Here is a 25,008-nt window from a genome sequence, read left to right on the forward strand (position 1 = left end):
GTCTTTTGAAAAATGCCTTGTTTCCAACCATCTACCAGAAATGCGTAAACGTGTGTGTGACAGAAAGCTTAAACATGAAAACTCTAAACAATTTGGTTTTAGCTTCTTGGGTTGTTTGTGGTTTTTGCTCGTTTGTCATTTCTGTCTTAAGATACACAAAGCATTGAGCAGGATCATCTGGGCAACAGCTTGAATGAATGGGGTCCCTATTAAATGACAGAAACAGTGACTAAAGGTCAATCACAGGAAGAAATTTCCCAAGCCCATGGTTGTGCTCCAGCATGCTAACTTTGGCTGGAAGGGCGCGAAACCACTTCTGAACACGCACGAGTCTGCGTTTGACGCTTGGAAAGCCTACGGCACAGAAGGACCAGCATTTGGCTATCTCCTACGGCTTTCAAGATGACACAGCCTAGGACCCATTTAAGGGGCTCCACACATGTAATATTAAGCAGGCGACGATATCGATTTATTACTTCATTTGGACACATTTAGAAGAAACGTAAAGATAAACATTCTAGACCCCAGTAGAATCTGCTTGAGATGAACACATGAAAAAGAGAATCTTTATTCAAAAATAAAATCAGAATGAAAGAACATAGACTAAAATCCCAACAAATGACCATTTGAAGATACATTTAAAGACGATTACATAAGGAAAAGGACAGTACAGAAACTATTCTATTTAAATCGCAGCTGAAAGATAGAAATAACAGAACTGGGGTGGAAGGCCAAGCACTAGTACTATATTTACTTGGTATTTCTCATATTTTAAAATAAGTTAAACATTAGACAAAACCACATCTGTCTGAGTGTTGAAGCTCCTGTATCTTCCTTAAGTGGCTTACTTTAAAGGAGAATGTCCAAATTCAAAACAAAAAAACCCAAGTCATTTGGCTCTTTAAACATCTGCAGACTATTCAACAAAATTCCAACTACACAAAATATTTATACCTTTAAAAGAAATATAGATAATTCCATCCTAAATGGGAAAAAAGGTCATATCAAGGGAAGTCATAACTTACAATTTCTCATTTATGTCTTAAAGGTCTTTGTTCACAGACAAGTGGATGCTTCCAATAAAAAAGAATAGTGTAGGAAAAGAAACAAAACTTTGCTCAAACCACACAACACTGTTCAACAAAGAATCAATGACCACGGACTTTCATACCCGTGATGGCATATAACTCCCCTCCCCCGGCCCTTGAGTCCAAACAAGACCTTCTCCTCTTGGGTCAGGTGTCCCACTCACAGCAACAGGAAAAGTAACAAGGCGAGCGGGAAGGGGCACACACATGAACTGCATTGTATATATTTTTGGAGATTGATGAAAAGCAACAATAATATCACTGAACTAAAATTCTAGAGAAAAGACCCCAATGGAGTCTCACTAGGCGCATTAACTACACTTAAGAGTAGGTCCCATGCCTAATGGTAGGTGCCCATCATACAATTTGTAGACTTTTTGTTTCATATTGTGCTGGCTGGTTTTGTGTCAACTGAAGACAAGTTGGAGTCATCAGAGAGGAAGGAGCCTCAGCTGAGGAAATGCCTCCATGAGACCCAGCTGGATGACATCTGCTCAGTTAGTGATCAATGGGGGAGGGGCCAGCCCATGGTGGGCGGGGCCATCCCTGGGCGGGTGGTTCTGGGTTCTATAAGAAAGCAGGCTGAGCAAGTCATGAGGAGCAAACCGGTAAGCAGCACCCTCCATGGCCTCTGGGTCAGCTCCTGCCTCCAGGTTCCTGCCCTGCTTGAGTTCCTACCCTCACTACTTTTGATGATGAACTCTGATGTGGAAATAAACCCTTTCCTCGCCAAGTTAAGTTTTGGTCACGGTGTTTCGTCACTGCAGCAGCTGCCTGAAGATACTTTGTTTGGGCAGTGCTTGTCTCACTGGCCTTCTGCTTCTATGGTATGGTTTCCAATTTTGTTTTTTTTTAATGCTCTCTCCCTCTTCCCCCCCCCCTCTTGTTTGTGTGTTTCCTGTCTTTTTTAAAATTACGGTTTTTCTTGTTTGATTTCTAAGGAGAGAAAAAGAAAGTAGGTGGGTGAGGTCACAGGGATCTGACAGGAGTTGGAGGAGGGGCACTGTGATACACACACACACACACACACACACACACACACAATTTTTTCAATTAAAAAGATGCTACTTCAAAAAAGGCAAAATTTGCACATCTCTAAAGTAAAATAAATAAAAAATTTCTAGAGAAGGAATTTTTAAAACTCTAGATTGCTGTTGATCATTAGGTCAGGCCCTACCTGGCATAAAGTAGATCTCTGCCTACGTGAAGGCCTATTCGGGAGAAGTGAAACCAGTGGAGTATGTGCTATGCTAACTGCATAGGTTGGAAACTTGGAGGAACCTCAGACAATATGGCTGAAGTTTCCCCCATAGCACACATGCTGAAAAATAGGTTGGGTTCTACGGAAGCCTGGGTGGGGCATGCTTGGATGGCAGGGCGAAAACTGATGCCAGGTAACGCCCACATGTCCTTCTAAGTTAAAGCCTCATTAGGCAAAAGAGCTTGGACTTACGTATAAAAGGCCTCACACTAAAGATGTTACTGAAGCTGGGGAGATGTCTCACCAAGCATGGGAACCCGAGTTTAGATTGCCAGCATCCACAAAAAAAATCTGGGTACCACAGGACACATCTGTAACTGGAGTGCTTGGTAGTGGAGACAAATGGGTACCTGGAGCTCACTGGCTAGGCAGGTTAGCTGAGTCCGCGAGCTCCGGGGTCACTGAGAGACTGTCTAAAGAATAAGCTGGAAAAAGACTGAGGAAAACACTCTGCGGTGACCTCTAGCCTCCACACAGACACATATGTACATACACGTCTCAAAGCACACATACAGAACATGCATGAACATGCATACACACACACACACACACACACACACACACACACACACACACACACAAGCAATTCAATACACGAGGGATTTAATAAAGTTTGGAGCTAAAGAATAAAAAGATAAATCTCAAAACTCCAAAATGTGGACAAAAAAAAAAATCTTCCATAGTGTTTAAGGGATCAAGAGGTAAGTCTTCCAGACTCGCCATCAAAATCAAGGACAGCCACAGCCAAGACAAGGACAAAACAGACAGATTAGCTCAACCCAAGTTGCATATGCTGACACCAGCAGCCTTTTGACCTACATGCTCTGTGCGAGAAAGCAAAGTGACTGTTAGTCCTAATATAATTCTGGAACACACAATGTTTTGTGTATAATGAAGAGTTATGAAGCCTGGAAAAGAGTTGAGGCGAGTGAGCCACTAAAGAGGGGTCAACCCAGGAAGAAAAGCCAATGCACACACAACCCAGAAGTTGGAGCCTTTAAGACGCCAACTTTAAAACTACACGTAAGATAAAGGAAACAGGAAAAGATGGGGGGGGGGGAATGAGTGAAAAACTAACAATTTTAACGGAGTCGGAGTCTTAAAAACATACATACACCTGACAGACACCATACTTGAAAATAAAAATGGGCTTAAGAGCACATTGAATACCATAGAAGATAGTGCTGGTGAAGTAAAAGAAACAAAACTAAAGAGTAAATAAAGTATTTAAAGTTAGGCACAGAAACAAAATAAGAAAAAAAAAGAGGAAAAAAATTTAAAGGCATAGGAGACCTATGGGACCCTAGTTAAAAGCCCTAGGATATGTATTCATATATTTCCAGAAGAAAGGCAAGCGAACACATAACACAAGAAGTAGCTCAAAGAAGTGGATAAAAATACCCAAAAGCCGCTGAAAACATTAGCCCACAGATTTCAGAAGTTTAGAAAAGTGCAAGAAGCATGAAATAAAATAGTGCAAATGCCAAGACCCAAAAGCACACAGAGAAAAAGTATTGTGGAGTCAAATCCTGGCTTTATTGCCCAGCTGGTGTCAGGCTGTGGACACGAGTGGCCTTCTGGCTTTAATTTCCAGCTGGTGTCAGGCTGTGGACACGAGTGGCCTCCTGGCTTTATTGCCCAGCTGGTGTCAGGTTGTGGACACGCGTGGCCTTCTGTCTCAGCCCATCTACAGGTATGCATTGCTCAAGCAGGTTGAAGGGGGAAATAGAAGGATCCAGAGGGTCCTAGAATCCTACAAGAAGAATATCATGATGGGTGGACCTAGACCTAGGGGGGGTCTGCTCAAACTACTGCACCAACCAAGGACAATACATGCAGTAAACATTGAACCCCTATTCACATCTAGCCAATGGACAGCACATTTTCCACAGTTGTGTAGAGAGTGGGGACTGATTCTGACATGAACTCTGTGCCCCCTATTTGACCACTTCCCCTTGGTGAGGAGGCCTGAGGCACTCAGAGAAAGGATAAACAGGCTACCAGGCTGAGACTTGATAGGCTGTGACCATATGGTGGGGGAGGAGGTCCCCTTCTGTCACAGACCTAGGGGAGGGGAGGGGAATAGGGTGAAAGAGGGGAGGGAGGGAGAAATAGGAGGATATAAGTGAGGGGATAACAATTGGGATGTAATCTGAATAAATTAATTTTACAAAGAGAGAGAGAGGGGGGGGTCTTAAAACTGACCAGAGGGGAGCTACAGCATAGCTTAGTGGAAAAACCTTTACCATATTTGATTAGAGGCCTGAGTCCAGTCATCACCCCTGAGGAAGAAGGAAGAAAGTGCTAGGGGTGGGGGGAGACAGGAAGGAAGAAAAAGCAAGAAAAGGAAGTTGGCCAGAGAAGAGTAAAGGAGTAACATCCTCAAAGAACCAATAAAACTGAGTTGGTTGTGCAGCTCAAACAAAAGACAGTAGAGGAAACAGGACTTCATCTCTAGGGTAATGAAACAGATGTTTTGAGACAAGCAAAAAACTCGAACTCATTGGAAGCTGACCCACCCCACAAACACCAGCGTTTTCAGACCAAAGGAAGACTGAGTCTAGTCGGAAGTACTGAACTGCAGAAAGAACAAGCAGCAAAATGGGTAAACACATGACTATACACCAAGTCAACTAACTATAGCACTGAGTCTATCGACTATTTAAATGACGCTTTCTTTTCTTTCTTTCTTTTTTGTTTGTTTTTTCAAGAGACAGGGTTTCTCTGTGTAGTTCTGACTCTCTTGGACTCACTTTGTAGACTAGGCTGGCCTCGAACTCACAGAGTTCTCTTGAGTGCTGCGACTAAAGGTATGAACCACCCAGGCCTTTCTTGGTCAGATTATTTGAGAAGTCAAGACCCACCTAACCTGGACCACACTTTCTAGTAACAACCTACACAAAAAAGGACACGGAGGAAGGAGGAAGGAAGCTTTCGCTTTTTGCCTGCTTGCCCTTACTCTTGTTGGCAAGTTCATCTTCTCTGCTGCTGAGGCATTCCTTCACTGTTGTTCACCTATTCCTTTGTGACTCCCACACAGAAGAGTTCAGTGGCTAGCTCTTCAGGAATCCCCTAGGACTCCACTGCCAGACTGGGTCTCCTGAGAGACACTTAGCTGAACAACTACTGGATCCTTGGCCTTTCCACTGGGAGACACTGTTAGAACAGCCAGACCCCAGACTGAAAGCCAGAGGTTCTCAACCAGTGGGTCATGACCCCTCTGGGTTCAAACAACTTTCACAGGGGTCACCTATGACCACCAAAACAACAACAACAACAACAAAAAAACCACAGAAATTTACAATTCATAACAAAATTATGGTTGTGAAGTAGCAATGAAAATAATTTCATGGATGGGGGTCACCACAACATGAGGAAACATAGTAAAGGTCTGCAGCCTTAGGAAGGTTGAGAAGCACTGCTGTCTGTTCCTTTAGAGAGCCCTGTCGGACGTAATACTGTAACCACTAGGGAGCTACTAAAGGAATGGTATGAAAAGTATTACTAAAAAGCTAGTAGAGAAGACAATGTAATGCTCAATTATCTTGTTAAAAAACAAAGAACGTGACATAATGAACAGTAAGGTGAAAAATATAACCCCAGTTTTCAGTTACCACATTAAATGTAAATGACTTAAAATACAAAGATTTCCCCAAACAACTTAACAGGAAAGAAAGAAGGAGGGAAGGAAGGAAGGAAGGAAGGAAGGAAAAGAAAGGAAGAAAGACAGACACAAATACATATATTTTAAAGAGACACTTTAAATATAAGGACACAGGTAAGTTAAAAGTGCAACAATGGCTGGATGTGGTGACGCACGCCTTTAATCTCAGCACTCAGGAGGCAGAGGCAGGCTGTGAGTTCAAGGCTAGCCTGGTCTACAAACTGAGTCTAGGACAGTCAAGGCTACACAGAGAAACCCTGTCTAGAAAAACAAACAAACAACCCCCCCAAAAGCAACAATGAGCAAACATGTAAATAAAAACAATAGCAGAGGTGTGGAAGTAAACCAGGTTAACCTGTCTTATCTGCGACCCTGCACCCAACACATGCAGAACGCCTGGGCAGAAAGGAGCTCTCAGCAAGCTTCAAAGAACTGGGGGAAAGGCAGACTGTGTGTTCTCTCTCTCTCTCTCTCTCTCTCTCTCTCTCTCTCTCTCTCTCTCTCTCTCTCTCTCTCTCTCTCTCTCAACAGCAGGACGACCCACTTCTGAAGATCACAGGACAAATCACCCTGGCACTTGTGTTTGGATGGAACTACACAGAAAGTCCAATACAACAACATTCCTGGGGTGTAGAAAAACTTACACCTTTAAATGCACGTGTTGGGAAAGACACAAGATTGGGAAAAAAAAACAGCTATCTATTATCCCTGAAATCTAAAAAAATTATACAAGCATATACGAAATATAAAGTAGATATGCAACTTAAAACTCAGTAGTACTGAAAGTTGATTCTTTGCAAAATTTAATAAAATGGAAAGACCCCTAAACAGAGAGTTCAATAGAGAATGAAAGCGTGAAAGAGAGGAGAGAGAAGAGGCGGGAAAGAGAAGCTATTGCAAGATAAAGGAACAAAGTGGGGCATCATTATAGCTCTAATATGTATGAAATCATATATTATCCTATATAATGTATCATATATATATGTATGTATATCACACACTGATACTAAAAAGAGATCAAAAGCTACTTCTGAGCCGTCAGTGTTATGCCAATGAGGATAATAGTGTGGATGAAATGAAAGTATTTCTCGAATACCAAATATGACGGTGCAAGAGAACAGCAAGCCCTGGTTCCTCCTAGCTGTCCCAGAGCACAGACTAACTATAAGTGATCCTAGTATCCACCCCCTCCTAGAATGTGAGCTCCAGGGCAGCAAAGACTTTGCAGTTCCTGCTAACAACGAACCCCCAGGCCCTGACTCAATCAACGCAGGTGGCTACACTTAGCTGTGCAATGAAGGTACCACTTCCTCCCCAAGAATCAAAGGCAGGAAGTGACGCACACAGCAGGTCATGCAATGTAGAGAAGATCCGTTGGCTTCCATTACAGCTCTCAGCCCTTCATCTTCACAAACCGCATGACCATCAACTACATCCTAGGACAGCATTAAATTGGTGGTTTGTACTCCACCTTCCCTGTGTCATATTTTAATACTGTTGGAATTTATTGTCTATTAAACATATTGTGGATATTATTCATAAAAAGATATTTTTCCCCGTGTAACACCTTTTGATAGAAGTTAATTTGCAGCTAGGTTGAGTTTCTACTGAAGAAAATGTATAGATTTATCATCACTAAAAGGCTTACTGATTAGAAATCTGTCACATAAATGATTAGGTCAGTATTAAGAGCAATTATGTTATTGTGTTCTCTTGTTCCTTGATGTTACTCCACTCCCCCCCCTGCCCGTCCCTCCTTTTTCTTTCTCTCCCCCCCTCAATCTCATACACATATAAAATGAATTTAATGACTAGAATCCTCCCGCCCTCCCACCCTTATAAACCAACCCCTACTTGCCTCCCTACAAATCCCTTTCAAACATTCATTTTCTCTGAGATCCACCGAGTTTGTGTGTATTTAAGATTCACACTTGGGTAAAAACTACACACGGATGCTAAACTAATGAAACTATTTTGGCTGAAGCTGAGTCATTTTAGAGTAAGCAAGCCGCAGAAGCGAACTGCTCGACCGTCCTAACTCATGTCTGAGCTACACTTCTGTGTCACGAACTCGGCAGATGGTTTGGCTTGCCCCGCTCTGCCATCCCTCTGAGATCTGGCCAAAAGGAACAGCCACTGGTGGAATGGCCAGGTTAAAAAAAAAATGCTTACATCACAACCACAAACGATTCTTGGAAGTTAAAATGCACACCCATGAAGATGTGCACCAAGCCTAGGAGCCTGGAATAGGGATGTGTGCTCCTTCCTACAGAGAATGTTTCTAGTAAGGCAATTCAGTCTCCATGTCCACCAGAAAAGCCTGTGGCTGTCACCCAAATGCTGAGTACGAAAGTAGCAGCCTCCCATTCGTGAGGTCTTACTAAGCAGTGGCTCTGTATGCGACCTTTGGGTCCAGTATTTACAACTCTGACAACTGTTTCAAGCCAGAGGGAGCTGTAAGCAAGGAAGGAAGTCATGCAGTGTGGAGCGGTCAAGCAGGAACTTGACTTTGTTTTCTGGATTCCATAGTATAAGCCTTCTCCTCTATCCCTCGCCACCCTTGGTTTGTACTTTAAAAACTAGTTTAGTTGCTTTTTATTACATGTGTGTGCATGCGCACACATACTCGTGCCTGTACGTGCACTTGCATGTACTTGTGTGAGTGTGGGTGCACACGTGGAGTCCAGAGGTCAATGTAAGGTGTCTCTAGCTGACTTTATGAGACACGGTATCTCAGTGAATCAGCTAACAAACTAGCCAATAAGCTCTAGAATTCACCCTGTCCCTGTCCCCACCCACGGTGCTTTTCAGGGGGTGCTGTGGATCTGACTCTCTTCATGCCTATGTGGGAAGTGCTCTGTACTTAGGGACATATCCCTGGCCTCTTCTGTTTCACAAAGTAAAAGAGAGGCGAGTTGGACAGGAAAACATAAAAGAACCAAAGTGGAGAAGGTAGAGAGAACTGCGTTTCTGTTAAGAATAAAGTTTGTATCTTCTGTTGATATTAATATATTCTAGGAAAATGGAGTTTCCATACCAAACATATTTCATCAGCTTTATTGGGTTAAAAACTAATACTTAAGAAGTTGTTACAGTGGTACTACTAGAATATGCCCATACAAAATGTCAAAGACGACATTTTACATTGCTAAAATTTTCACAATCCAATTAGCAGGAGGGCAAATGAACGTAGCTTTATGTAAAGAAGTCTACAGCGGCTAGCAGGGCACAATTATTAAGATGGAGCTAAAATGATGTGTAACATTAGAGCAGAGGGAACTTCTGCCACAGCCTCAGCTGTCAGCCTGTCACAAACTTAATGGCCTGGGAAGAGGGAGCCTCAGCTGAACAGCCTAGACAGACTGGCCTTTGGGTATGTGGCCATGAGGCTTTTCTGTAATGGCTAATTGACGCAGGAGGGCCCAAGCCACTCTGGGTGGCACCATCCCTAGGCAGTGGTCCTATTCTGTGTAAAGCCAGCCGAATAAGCCAAGGGAACAAGCCAACAAGCAGCATTTCTCTGTGGTTTCTGCTTCATTGAGTTCCTGCTTTGGGCGTCCTGCTTGACTTCCTAACTTAGCTTCTTTATGACGGACCCTTTGCCCCTGTAAGTTGTATTGTATTTTGGTCACACTGTATCACAGCAATAGAAAACAAATCAAGATAACTTCATTTGGGGGAAAAAAGAAACTTTAGCAAAAAAACTTAACATAGCTGGGTGTTGTAATGCAAGCCTGTAATCCCAGCACTCTGAGAGACAGAGGCAGGAGGATCTCTGTGAGTTCCGAGGCCAGTGTGATCTACAAAGTGTGTCCAGGACAGCCAGGGCTACACAGAGAAACCCTGTATTGAAAAACAACAAACACAAAAAACAAAAGAATGAAAGTCACACATTAAGAAAATTATGATAACAGCATGAAGTCACTTCCATTCCTGTCAGTTTCTCTGCTTCCACACTAAATATTTGTTGAAAGGGAGCTAGTGCACTGTACTACACTCAGTTCACTCTTACATCCGACAAGCAACACTTTGCATCTAAACGCAGTTATATCATGATTATATTTAAAGCGAAGCACTTCTCACTCAAACTTTCAAAGTAACAGATTTTGCTCAAGAACTTCCTGTAGTCAGGACTGGTCCCTTAGCTGACTGTGGCAGAGCGAGGCCTTGGCAGTGAGCAGTGTTCTTGTAGTAATAGTAAGGACTCTGTGTGTTTTCACCATGGCCAAGACAGTGAGCAAGTGTCTAACTCTGAGTACAGACAAGTATTCCTGACGTGCTCTCCGGCTGGGAGCTGCCAGACTCAACGGTCCATCTCGCTGTCACTCCTCTCTGTCTGCACTGTAACAGCTGCTATTCTCCCGATAAGACGTGGGTAATTAAACTAGAAAGTCAAGCTCCTTAATGTCTCTACGGACTTCTGAAATTATCACCCATGGAACTTTCAAAGGCAAAGCAAACAGTCTGAGTAGGAAACGAATGTCAAGTCATCAGCGAAGGTGACCTGCTGACCAGGGGACAGCCTTCTCTCTAATTCCAAACAGTATTTATTCCACCCACTTATACAAAATGGCTTTTTCCCCCTGAAAAGAGAAAAACCATGCTGTGTTACGGTCTGCTTTTCAATTTGATATATCATGATACATCACTAGAAACATCTCTTAAAAGGCCACAAATTTCTTCTGAGCAAACACCCACAAGAACTGAAATTGAGATCTCCAAGGAGACATCTGTACATCAACACACTCATAGCAGCACCTTTCACAATGTGCAGAAGATGAGAGAGCCAACATGCTGGTAAGTCAGCTAAAACAATCACAAAGCAAATATAAGGTACTTCCAACAGAGTCACAGAAACCGAAGTAGAACAGCTTCCCAGGTGCGGAGATAAGGGAGGAGTGGAAATATCTCACGGGTACAGAATTTCAGCTTTGTAGGATGGAGATGGGTCTGTGGATGGGTGGTGGTGACAGACATACACCAGTATGACAGACGCACACTTGATGCCGTTGAACTGTATTCTCAAAACTGGTTAGGGTGGCAAATTTCTTTTAAAGCACATTATGTACTGCCACCATCAAAGCAAACAACACAAAGGAACCAGCCCCACAACTTTGAGAGACTGACACTCCATCATGTAAAGACGCTATTCTTTGTTTGTTTGTTTGTTTTTTAAATTAACACCCAGGCTTCTTATTTCTTGTTACCGCACATGCACTGCAGTGAAGGTCACGGTTAATAAACTTTGTTTTGCGTCTGCTATTTCTTTAGGATGGGCTCCAAATACTATAACTGTATCAAAGAACATGAATTATTTCTAAGCTCTAGATGCACAATGCCACACTGCATCCCAGAAAGATACAGTTGACTTATATACCCAAGATGACTTCCACACTGTGCCCATGTTTAAAAAAAAAACATTCTCATCTCTTTTCCCTTTGCCAAGAGATAACGAAATAATTTGAATGCCCTGATACTCCAACAGCTATTTAAGTCAAAGAGGCTTCTGTTACTAATTGGTTAGTACAACAATTGCATTGTGGTTATAGCAAACAGCTGTGGTTGCTAGGCCAGTTAATATCCTACTCGGAAATAGCAAATCATTTATGCCAGGTACCAAGGGCATTGTTCAGCTGGAGTTCTGGTCTGAGAAATTATTTTCTGAACTGCATATGCAAATCCACAAACAGCTAAGTCCCACTTGAGCATGGCAACTTCACTGGAAAGAATAGAGCTGATTAGAAAACAAAACCAACACAACAAAAATAATAAAAAAAACCAACCAACCAAAAAAAAAAACCTCAAAAAATAACAAAACAAAAACCCAAAATAACAAACAACAACAAAAATAACAAAATCAAACAAGCCAAAAATCACAAAACAACAGTAACAACAACAACAACAAAAAAAAACCACCAAGCCCCCCCCCCCAAAAAAAAGACAGCAGATATATAAATCCCAATAGAGCTACATGGAAAACATGAAACTATGGCAACACAAGTTCTCAAAAAATCAGCAACCGTATAGGAATGTCACCTAGTGAGACTGAGCCAGAGACCTCAAATGTATGTCCAAAGACACAAACAAGACAATATTCTAAGCCACCACAAAAGAATTAACTCTAACTATTATATCGTTTTCTCTTTATAGATAAGATCTTAAAGGAGACGTGGTGACCATCCTGCCAATAAGCATTTCTGTGGTCCTCAAGGCACGGCAGTCTGTCCTTATCCCCTCGGAACATTTCCAACTGTGAAGAATGTTATGCAGGGGTTGCCAAGGCTCCCGGGTCAAAGCCTCACGTCTTCTCAAAGCTCGATGCCCTTCTTGCTTCACTCTCCTTGTCTCTCCCCACTGTCTCCTACACCTCCCAAACGTCCTCTAGCCAGTGTGATCCCATGGCTGTCTTCCCTGACTTATTTAAAAAGGCATAGCCTAAAAAGCGAACCACAGACTCATCCCACGAAGACGAAAAACAGCCATTTCGAGTGCATGAGAGACAGCTTGGTCCATACATGAAGACCTGAGTTTGACTTCTAGAACCAAGGAAGGCCTTGGTGGCCAGCACTTGCTGTGCCAGCACTGCCGAAGGTCCCTGATGCTCACTGGCAAGCATAGACAACTCGATGAGGTCCAGGCCAGTGAGGGGGGGGGGGGGGAGAAGGGGGGAAGGGAGGAAGAGAGGGAGGAAGGAAGGAAGGAAGGAAGGGAGGGAGGAAAAGAAAGTGACAGCACCCGAACAATGACATCCAAGGTTGTCCTTTAACTTCTACATGCATATACATGTACACACACACACACATATTGCAGTATTAACCTAGATCACAAAAATGTCCGTATAGAAATACAACTGGACTTCCATATCCATAGGTTCCCCATCCCAATATTTAACACATGACAGCTTGAAAATATTTAAGAAAATATTATGTCTGTACCGAATTAGTACAGATATTGCCTTGTCCCTTTCCCCTAAGCAATACAGTAAAACAGTTATGAACGTAGATCTTACAGTGTGTCAGGTATTGTAAGCAGTGTAGACAGAAGTTGGGTACATAGAGGACTGCGTGAATAGGGCATATGCAGGTACCACACCATTTCATCTACGGACTTGAGTTCCCATGGATTTGGACACTTGGGTGTCAATAACTAGCTCCCCATGGACACCCAAGAATGAATGTAGTAACTTCATTCCTGCCAACCTCAAGAGCTTCAGTGAATAAAGCAACTAAGCCACTGACCATAGAAACACCTTAAAACACGTTCTTTCCTAATGCTTCAATCCGCACTGGAATGAAGCCACGTATTGATTCCAACCCTGCCCTTTGGGTCCCATCAGGTTCAAAACCCAGACTACGACATATCATAATGTGCATCACTTAAAGAAAAAAATACCCCTTTTTTCATATTTTGTATCTTGACATTCTGTATCCCTAACTGAACTTAGCTGTGCATTGGAGTGTGCCCAGCGCAGTAAAAGGATGCCATGCATGGTCCCTGTGTCAGGTGACACGCAAAGGAGCATGGGACCTTTACCATCCACTATGGAGCAGAACCCTGGACTTCCTAACGATATTTAAAGGAGACCTGTAGGAAGGGCTCCATGAGACACGCCATCCCAACTGCCTGAGTGGGTGGGTGGGGGTCCTCTCTGTTGAGCTGAAGCTCTTTTCTTTAAACTTCCTATGGCGCATGGATCACAGCTTATTCAAACAAACACAAAATGATTCAGGCTATGACCTAGGCTTGAGGGGCTGGCTGCTTGCAGTTTTGACTTGACTGTAGTTTTTAATCCCAGCACCTGCAGTTGACAAGCGAAGACTCAGATGATTACAATTCAAAATAAAAAAGTCAGTTGAGACATCAGGTTGGGATGAGGCCTCAGGGCAGATGTGAATACTAGGGCACACCTGATGAGGTGCTTGGTAAACTCAGCGGTGCCTTAAATGTCAGCACCCTAATGGGGGCAGTCTTCGTTCTCAGCTCTAACAGAAAGCGAGGCCAGGGCCAGTGCTAGTGAGAAAAGGCCATGCATGCCCTACAAGGTGGACTGAAACAGTAAGAAAATGCAATGGCTAAATGAGTGTACAAGCATCAAAACTAATCCACTTAAAAATGGGGGCAGTCTTAGTGTCTAGCAGGATAAATGGATATGGAGATGCTAAGTTATGAGCAGGCACTCTGATGAAGTGACATCATCACTAAGTAAGTCAGTGAGTGGTGGAGATCAGTTCCTAAGGTCTCCCACTGAGTTGGCTGACTCTTAGCAGCCTTTCCTATTACTAGAAAACTCAGAGGTAGCTCGGAATGAGATCATAAAAACAGGGGCGTCTTTGCTGGCCGTCAAGACCTTGACCACAAAGCTTTTCTGAAGACAGTTAATCTCAGGCTAAACAGGAAGCACGAAAAGAGGAACCGGTAAGAACTGAAACCAAACCAGAAGAAAACAGAAAAATCCCTGCTTTCCTAAAGTGACCCTAACACGGCCTTGACGCGTCTTTCAGCAGTCCAAACCGGTTCTGAAAAGCGGAAACTGCTATTCTGCTCCTGAGCCAGATGCACATGAACTTCCCTGAACACATTTTCCACTTGAATTCACAGACCGTGAACACCAGTCGTTTGGGGCACTGTGGGCAGGCTGTCTCAACCACATCCAAGTGGGCACAAAGCTCCCCAAACAACAGATTCTAATCCCCCTACCATGAGGAATCGTCTAATGAGTAAACCTCACAATAATAAACATGCTGCGTAATTGCATTCCTCTTTTGCAACAGGAGAGAGGGATTAAAAAAAAAAACTCGGTTAAGAGCCACAACAAAGCTTTTTGCACTGTAGAAATAATCTGAGGTACGAACTCAAAGTTTCAAACCAAAGTGTCCCATGAAGGGTGCAGATCACTGTCCCTCCGGTTGTACCCAGACTCCCAAGGCATTGCTCTTCATGATCTCCTGCTAAGCTACTAGGATGACACAAATTTTAAATAGGATTATTTCAGCTTCACATATTAACAACGTGTTATTGGCTATGGGGAACTCCTGAAGGGTTAATCTCCTTTAATATACAGACAGACAGACAGACGAGATGCACCAGTACAGTTGTAAACAGAAAATCATACATTATTAAATCCCATATTCTGTCTGTCTCTGAGGTTTTTTGAAGACCGTATCTAACTATTTTACCCACTCCCCATATACTCGGGTAATCAATTTTATTCCTTTTCAAGTCTCTGATGGCGTTGAAGACCAGATAGTTGTCTTAGAATTAAGCTTAGTTGTTTAGGGGTTAAAGATTTTTTTAGGTCTAGATAGATGTTTTAAGTTAATAACAACGAGATATGATAGATATTGATTCACATTCAGAATTTTAGATGCACCAAGGTACGAAAGATGTTTTCTTCAAGGCTGTCCAATACAAACACCCAAAACATTAAGAATGTAACATTTATGTAATTCCTGATTGTGTCATGGTTCTTCTTGCTGTAGGTAGTTTATTGTATATATGTGTAATAATATAAATGTATATATATAAAAGAAAACTACACATTAATTGGTGACTATTTTAGGAATAGTAGGAAGTGCAAAAGGACAACAATGTAAGTAGTGCTCTATAAAGCCACCATCCAGCTTAAAATGAAGTGTATTAAATATACCTAAAACTGCATGTGAATCCCTCCTAGATCTCCCTCAGCTCCCCCTCTCTCTCCTGGTACCTACTATATTGGATTTAGAGGTTATGGTACCCATCCATGCATCTATACTGACTCTATATGCACATGACACTTAAAAATCCTATAATATAAGATACTGCCCCTGGCCAATTTCATTCAACGCACACACACAGACACATGCATAATTAGTACTACAATGCGGGCCATCATTCATGCCTGGTAAGCACTTTACCACTGAGCTACAGTCCCTGCCGCGTCTCTGTCCTAAAAGGCCTTCCTAAGTCACAACATGCTCTAAGTTACACATCTGCTGTGTCTAGAGTTGCTAACTTTTCTGGGCAGTGCCAACGTCTCCAGGTGGCTATGAAAGTGAATACCCACACAGCAATGGAACTCCTCTTTCTTTATCAACCTTGCCAAAAACTAATATTGTCAGATAATAAAATTTGGAAAACCTGAATAGTGTAATTTTGTATGTCACCATTTTGGCTATAAAAGAAAGGCCTGTATTTTACATATTTAAAGTATTTGGTGCTTTCTCTTTTACGAATGATTATTTATATTTTTAGGCGAGGCCGTATATATTGAATACAATCTTATACCGGTTATATGCATGTTTATCTCAGACTACCTATCTTCAACAGGTTGGTGCCTTTTACGTTTACTTATATATTTACTCTCTCCAGTGCTCTGTATTTCTTCCTATATAGTCAAGTTTCCTTCATCCTAAAGAATTCCCTGTAACGTTCCTCTAAGGAAGAGCCACTTAAAACAAAAGACGTCAAACTTTATTTGCCCAGGATGTCACTGTGTGTGAGTCCTCTGCTGATCTTTCTCTTCTTTCAGCACGTTCCAGTGGCTTCCCTTGATGAGAACCGTGTCCTCGCCCTTACGCAACACAGCCTCCCTTAGAGTACTCATGACATAATCTTGCATTTCTGATTTTTACCAGTTTCACTCTGGTGTGTCAAGACCAGCTTTTCCTTGTTTAGTCTGTGAGTGGCTTCCTGGGGGGGAGGGCGATGCATACAATTAATCAAGCTGGGGTGGCCATCAGCCATTAACGCTTCAAGCCTTTTTCCTTTTTAGATACAGCAATGTTCTCCACAGAGCACTGAGACTGTTAATTTCTCAATCTTTTTCTTCCCTCTGCTCCAATCTGATTTTGAATAACCTGTTCTCCAGGTTACTGACCTTTTCTTATATTATATTTGACCTATGTGCTATCAGCCCTAACCTATTATATTTAACTTCTAATGTGGTATTTTTCAGGTCTAGAATCTTTGTCGTTTTTATTGTTTTCTTTCCATCCCATAATTCCTCATATTACTGTTCATCGTGGTCATCTTTTCAAGTAAATTCTTTAATATTTTACCATTGTTTTTATGTCCTTGCCTTTTTGATGGTTCCAAAACCTATCTTGCCCACTGGTTGGCCCTCTCCCTGCCTCCCTCCCTTCATCTGAGACTCATGGAACCCAGACAGGTCGCAAACTCACTGTGTAGCTAAGACTTACACTGAATTCCTGCTCCTGCTGTCTCTACCTCTGGGACTACAGACATACACACACCAATATGACCAACCCCATGGATGTGTTTTTATGCCTGGCTTTTCTCTTGATCGTGGGTCACACTTGTTTACACTTTCAATAACTTTTCATGGGGTAACAGACATAGTGGATACGCTGCAGAGTCTGGGCTCTTCTTTTTTTTTTAAGAGTTTGGTTATGTCTTAGTTACTATTCTATTGCTGTAAAGTGACATCATGACCAAGACAGATACGGTGCTGGAGCAATGTCTTAGACCTTTATATACTGTTCCACAAACAGCAGGCAAGGTGGGGTGAGGTGTTTGGGGAGCAGCCAGACTGGGATGTCCTGGGCTTCTGAAACCTCAAAACCCTCTCTCAGTGATGAGACTTCCTCCAGCAAGGCCACACCTCCTAGTCCTTCCAATCTTTCTCACACAGTCCCACGCCCTGGTGACTAAGCTTTAAAATATATGAGTCATTCACATATATATAGGCCGGTCTCGTTTAAACCAGCACACTCCACTACCCCACCCCACAGGCTGTACCCACATCACGATACACAAATCCACTCAGTTCAGCTTCAAAACTCTCCACAGTCTCTCACGGTCTCAACACTGTTCAAAAGCCTAAAGACCAAAGCTTCTCCTGAGAGAGACTCAAGGCCATCTCTGAACTATAACCTACTGTAAAATCAAAATAAAAAAGCAGATCACATGCTTCCAACAAAAAAAGGCACAGAATCTACATCACCGTTATAAAAGGGAGTAAAGGGAGCACAGTGGAGGAAATACTGGACCAAAGCAAGAGCGAAACCCAGCTGGGCAAACTCCAAATTCTGTATGCGTCAACATCCAGTCTCCTTCCAGCTTTGTTGACTGTAACACATTTCCCGTTTCTCTCTTTGGGGATGGCTTCAGCCCTCCTTCGCTGTATCCCTGGGCTCTGGCATCACCAACATCTGGAGGTCTTCAACACAACCCAGGCTTCACCGTCACAGCTTCATGCAATGGCTTCTGCAGGTGACTCCCCTGAGTTATGCCTCAGTGGCTTTCCTCAACCAGCACAGGAAGCCTACAACCCTTTCACTCCTATATCCTCCTTGACTTAAAGGCAGAATAACATGGCCAAAGCTGCCAAGTTCTTCTGTTTGCTAGAACTGGAACCTGCGCACCCCCCCAACCCCTTCCTTGCATTACATCTGCATAAGCCTTCCTTGGTTTAGGCCTAGGAAGTCCCTCAGATTTCACATTTACAAGGTTAGCTGGGTGTGGTCCTGCCCTGAGGTTACCACTCCCTTTACTCCCTTTAGTATCGGGCTATTCTTTAGGTTATCTCCTTGAACGCTAGATTTGGCTCCAACACTTTCTGGTATTCTTTTTCTCCTCAAACTATACGTTTTGTATTTTTTTTCTTTGTTCCATTTCTTCCTTTTCCTTGTGGATCTGCATAAGAATGATCATGTGACCTGGTAATTACTAGGCTGTCTTGAAATCTCTTTTGCCAACATCATTCATTCAAAACTCTTTAATTTAGCGTGTGCATGCACACGCGAGCGTGCGTGCGTGCGCACGCACACACACACCTGCGGCCATGTTTTTAGGACAAGGGCAAAATGCAGCCACATTTTTTTTGCCAAAATATCACAAGAATGGTCTCTAGGCCAGATGCTAATATGCATCCCTTATGAAACCTCTTGAGCAGGGCCTGCATAGTCTAAGCACCCTCAGCACCACTGTCGTCCAGGCTGTTACAAAGGCCCAGGGAAGGTCCTACTCAAAGCCTTCAACCACTTTTCTAGTTCCAAGGCCCTAAGTCTTCCATATTCCTCCAACAAACAGCATGGTCAGGCTTGTCACAACAATACCTACATCCATAATATGAACTTCTGTCTTAGTGACTGTCCTGTTGCTGTGAACAGACACCATGACAAAGGCAAATATAAAAGGAAGCAATTAAAATTGGGGGCTTGCTTAAATTTTTGAGGATTTAGTCCATGATCATCATGGCAAGAAGCAGACTGGCACAGAACTAGAGCACAGCTGAGAGCTTTACACACTGATCCACAGGCAGCAGAGGGGAGGGGAAGGGAGAGGGGGACAGCGAGAGAGATGGGGAGGACAGGGACGGTAAGGGGGAGTGGAAGGGGGAGAGAGAGAGACAGACAGACACCATCCAACAAGGCCACATATACTCTCACAAGGCCACACCTCCTAACCCTTCTCAAACAGTTCCTCTCCCTGGTGATTAAGCCTGTGAAGACCATTCTCATTCAAACCTCCATAGGTTATAAGACACAAACAGAGCATTAGCAGTCTCTCTTGGTGTATTGAGCCTTGGTTTTAGTTTTATTAGGACAGCTCTGCTCACCCTTCATCCTAGGCTTGGCCTTACAGAGTTTCAGTTGAAAGACTGAGATTCTCTACCTCAATAACTTCAAACTGAAAACTGTCTCCTCTGCAATGGGCAACTGCTGAGACTTCTGAGCCAGTCTGCATACAGCCTTCCAGCTGCCATTTCACTTGGAGGCTCCTTTGGTTTCACTCTGCGCACACACACCCAGGGTTCCGCCAAGGGTTCTCCTCCCTCTGTGGCATATTCATCATCACTCCAGGGTTCCTTCTGGAAACTCAGGCACCTAACATCGACTCCTTAGGCCGCTAAGACTGTGATTTTCTATCTGAGTTCCAACTGTCCTATGCCCTGAGGTCCAGAGAGAGTTCCGGGTGAAAATTAGCTAATGAGGTTTTAAGCCCATGTGCTTCCCTTCTCCAAGGACCAAAACCCTCCAGGTTCTGGTCCTCTGGTGACTCTTCACTGCTGCCTAACTTTTCCCAACAGTTGTAGTTGTCATCCACTACTGGATGCTGTGTGGAAGATTAACACAGCAGAAACTACTCAGTCCCTCTCAGAAGCCAGAACCTTAGGAGCAGCTGCGCATTTTAATATAGTCTGTCCCTCAGAATCTTTGCTTTTCTTTTTTGTGTGTTGTTGCTTGGGGTTTCTTTGCGAGTTTGTTTAGCGTTTCAAAGCCTTGCTTAAAAAATTCATTCCCAACCGAAAACCATAAAGATAATTTTCAGATTTTAAGCTAAAAGTGTCTTCCTTAACATTGTGTGTGTGTGTGTGTGTGTGTGTGTGTGTGTGTGTGTGTGTGTTTGGATTTTTCAACTCACTTAGAATTACATTTTCGCAGAAAGCTTAAGAAAGAGATCTTGGGCTGGGATTGTAGCTCAGGCTAGCCCAACATAAATAAGGCCCTGGGTTTGATCCCTACGACCAGAAACAATATTAAAATAAGATAGAAGGTAAAATAGAGATCAAACTTTATTTACGTTTCTGATGAGATAAATCTATTTCCTAGTACTACTACTGAAGGTTCAAATTCCTGTGGCCCATCAGCTTTGCACTCCCTGTCACAAATCTGGTCTCCTGCATATAGACTATTTTGCTCAGGTGTTTCGTTTGCCCAGGCTACAGCGGTGCTACAACCTCATTACTCCAGCTTTTACAGTGGGCTGTACTATCTGGTAGAGCAACACGTTGAATGGAGCTCATCAGATTATGTACTAAAGTTAGAAAATCTAAATTTAGCTCAGGATACACAATCAGAGACAGTGGGAATGCTCTCCTCCTCCCACCCCCACACGGTCTGACGAATCATGGACTTTGGGAGTGAGCGGACAGTTCCCATCCCCCAGTCTTACCAGGATGCTCCATGGTCCCTGCTTTCAGTGTCGGTGAAATTCGAATCCAAAAACATATCTTTGTAGATGCGGCCAACGAGACAATACATATCCGAGGCAACTTGTCCTTCGCTTTGTACCATGGGGATCATGATGTCCAAGGCTTTTGCTCTGTCTCCAGGGAGATTTCTCCTGAAGTTAAAGAAACGTTGCTTCCATGAATATCACAAAGGCAATTATAGACCGGCTGTCTTATAAAAACTCTACTTCATGTACTGATTTGAATCAGTCAAGTTTGGCAGAATAAAAATAATTTATACGCTGAGGTTCCTCTACGGACTCTGTCCTAAGCTTCCTGACTCTAGGGCGCATCTGCTGGGTCTGCCAAGGATCTCTTGTGAATTGAGAGTGAGCAACATGATGGCTCTGTACTCACCCACAGTCCTAATCTCCCTGCTGCCTACGAGCGGGTTCAAGGGGGTGAAATTCTCTTACCTGTGCACGCTGTGTCCTGAGCGGAGCAGAACCAGCTACTTCAAAGAAGGAGAAACTCTTTTTAAAAATAACTTATTTATTTTACGTGCACTGGTGTTTTGCCTGCATGTATGTCTGTGTGAAGGTGTCAGATGGCCCAGAACTAGAGTTATAGACAGTTGGGAGCTGCCATGTGGGCGCTGGGAATTGAACCCAGAACTTCTGGAAGAGCAGCCAGTGCTCTTAACCACGGAGCCATCTCTCCAGTCCAAGGAGAAAGTGTTGACATTAGTTTTCAAAGGCTTTTGTTCCAAAACAACAAGAAAACTAATTCAGAGGTATTGCCAAAATTCAAATCCTCCCAAGAGCTGATTGGTTTTTCCATGCGGCTGAGCATTCAGGGAAGTTGTTTCATGTGGTTCTTACTGTACTGAACTTGAAGATAAGGCCTCATGCGTGCTAGACAAGCACTGTACTGCTGAGCCATGTCCTTTGTCTTTTTCTCACTTTTACTTTTGAGACAAGAACTCACTGAGTTCATTTTTAAGTAATAGGTGTAGATAATTCTCAAAACCATACATTTCTTTGATGATGAAAATACTATGCTAACTGAAAAATAAGTCACAGAAGGCCACCCACAATATGCTTCCACTTACATAAAATATTTAAAATAGAACAATCAACAGAGATGGAAGGGCATTAGAGGTTGCCAGGGGCAGGAGGATCTGGGGTGTGGGAAAAGGTGACTGCAAAAGGTTGAAAAATTACTCCATAATTCATAGGGATGGCAGATATATAACTCAATTAATATACTAAAATCAAAGATATATGACATTTAAATGAGTAAGTTATATAATATATGAAATGTATTTCAAATACAATTATTATCTTAAAAGTTATCATTTCCATTAGAAGCCGGGCATGGTGGTGCACGCCTTCTCAGCAGTCAAGGAGGCAGAGGCAGGTAGATCTCTGTGAGTTCAAGGCCAGCCTGGTTTACAGAGTGAATCCAGGACAGCCAAGGCTACACAGAGAAAGCCTGTCTCGAAAAAACCCAGAAACAAACAAAAAAGTTATCATATGCTTTCTCATACTCTCAACTATTTAAGGTTTTTTGTTCATAAAATCGATCATTAGTTTTTATAGTTACTATCTTGAACTGAGATTGTTGCTTTATAAAAACATGTTACTTTTGGAAAGGGAGACAAAGCACACAAAATAAAATTCTAAGAGAGCCTTGGGACTTCCTCACTTTGTTTCAAAATATATTTTACTCAAAAAATTAAAAAACAAAAAAGATGTGTTTGAGGAGAGAGCAGGCAAGCTCTGCGGGGACTTTCACTCCACATTCGTTGATAAAGTTGGCAAGGTCTCCGCTTAGTTGGGTAGTGAAGGAAACAAGGCAGTTCTGGTTGAGCACCATGCTAGCTTTCTAGAACAGCACGCATCTACTGGGAACCCTCAGGGACAGCTACTCAATCTTTCTAGTCTGCAGTGGGGGAAGTTAAGGCTTACACGACACACAGTGCGCTCTATATAAATTAACTATCCCTTCCTTTTTAAAAATAAAAATAAAAAAAGCAACTTTATTCTGCATTAACATGTATAGTCATTCCTCTTACCATGACAGATGAGAGGTGCACAGCTAAGTAATTTTTGGACTGCTCAGGGCTCATGGTGAGAGCACAGGTGACCCTCCTTGCTGACTCCAGCTGGGAAGCCAGACTGAGGTGTGCTGCAACGACGCAGACAGAAGGCAGGATCAGGAGGGACTAAGAGAAGCTCTGTCACAAGTGACTGAGACAGGCGCGTGGGCACAGGGCTTAAAATGTCACCAGCAGAGCTTTGGTTATAACTATGTTCACGGCAGTCCTGGGGAGACCTGTGTCTGGATGAGCAAAACACGCAGTCCCTCATAGCTCCCCCGTGATTGAGCTAACCGGTAGAAGAAGGAACACGCGCTGTCAAGGCGGTGCTACATTCCTGTGGCTTCAATCAAATACGCATTGAAAGTATTTTGGGAAACGGCTATGTTGAACATGCACAGTTTCGCCCCTCAACCCTACAGAGTAGCAACCATTTATATAGCAATGCATTGCGTTGGGTATCATACTCATCTAGAAATGATTTTAAATATACAGAGACTATATATGTTACATGAAATGCTATGCCATTACAGAATGACTTGAACATCCTTGGAGCTGGGTACCATTAAAGGGATTTAGAACCAAGTTCCAACAAATACACAACAACAACTATATTTGCTTAAAAAAGTAGTGTCCTGTTGATAAAATATCGAATGTTATAAAAGTATAAACAGTAAATACAAACTTTGTCAGAGGGGGAAAAAAGGAATTATAAAAAGTTGAACCTACAAATAACATGAGAGGCTTTTACTCACAGAGAGACAGAGAAAAAACACACAGGTTGGTAAAAAAAATAAAAATAACAGCATTAGAAAGAAAGAAGCCAGTGGGATCAAAAATTCAAGGCCAGGGAGCTGGCGAGATGGCTCAGCAGTTAAGAGCACTGACTGTTTTTCCAGAGGTCCTGAGTTCAATTCCCAGCAACCACATGGTGGCTCACAACCATCTATAATATGATCTGATGCATACTGTATACATAATAAATAAATCTTAAAAAAAAAAAAAAAAAACCTCAAGGCCAGCCTGAGATATACAGCAAGACCCTGTCACCCAAACACACACACACAAGTCAGAGAGAAACCAGAAGACATGCCTCAGTAGTTCCCATGGCTAAGGTAGATACAGTGCAAGCGTGTGCTCTTGTTGGGAGCTGCCGGGAAGCTGGGGGACTTTGGTGAGGCTCAAACCATCACGCCACAGGATCCCAGAAGGGACTAGATTACCTGTTCAGTGCAAAGGCGTAATGAAACTTCACATGGTGATGCGAGGCCAAATCAAAGGTTGGCAGTTTCTCTAAAGTCTCCACCAGCCTCACAATGGAGTCATAGTCCTTTCAACAAGAAGAACAGCACAGAATTAAACCCTGAGGAGAAGCCCCGTCAAGACAGCATCTGAAGTTGAGAAGGGGATTAAATGCAAAGTTAGACCTGTTGAGGGACAGGGAAGGCGGCTGTGACAAGCCCCTCCCCCCTCTTCCGCCAAGGTACAGTCCAGACAGGAAACCATTGAAGAGAACTCTTAAAAGCTGTGACAGGGATGCTGAGGTGCAGGGCTTCACAGTTGATGGCTTCTCCAGGGGTGAGGGTGGGAAAGGAATCAGTTTTCTTCAAGGGGCCGGCAGCTAGGAGTTTGACCATGCTCCAGTGAGTATGTGGGCAGCACAAAATGGACTTTGTATATTTTTTCTTTCTTTCTTTCTTTTTTCTTTTTCTTTTTTTATGGTGTGGGGAAAGGTCAGAGGGTAAAGGTCAAAAGAGGGAAGGTCAGAGGGGGAAGGTCAGAAGGGGGAAGGTCAGAAGAGAGGAGGTCAGAAGAGAGGAGGTCAGAAGAGGGACGGTCAGAAGAGGGATGGTCAGAAGGGGGAAGGTCAGAGGGTGAAGGTCAGAAAGGGAAGGTGAGAAGGGGGAAGGTGCACCTGGAAGGACTGGAGAGTGAGTGTGATAGTGCTGTATTATGTAAAATTCCCAAACAGTCGATGAAAGTATTATGTTGGGGGGA

At 43.0% G+C, this 25,008-nt stretch overlaps 1 protein-coding gene across 2 annotated transcripts in view; it reads right to left on the reverse strand.

Annotated features, from left to right (window-relative positions):
* MAP3K5 (mitogen-activated protein kinase kinase kinase 5) overlaps positions 1 to 25,008 on the reverse strand; it is a 189,843-nt gene that overhangs the window by 86,695 nt on the left and 78,140 nt on the right. For both annotated transcript variants that reach the window (XM_084776261.1, XM_084776262.1), the window contains exons 6-7: positions 24,234 to 24,340; positions 20,912 to 21,082 (exon numbers count right to left, since the gene is read on the reverse strand). In XM_084776261.1, the coding sequence (XP_084632387.1) occupies positions 20,912 to 21,082; positions 24,234 to 24,340 (278 nt within the window). The remainder of the gene's footprint in view (positions 1 to 20,911; positions 21,083 to 24,233; positions 24,341 to 25,008) is intronic.

This window comes from Acomys minous, assembly GCF_964271855.1.
Source record: "Acomys minous genome assembly, chromosome: 3".
NCBI classification, from domain to species: domain Eukaryota; kingdom Metazoa; phylum Chordata; class Mammalia; order Rodentia; family Muridae; genus Acomys; species Acomys minous.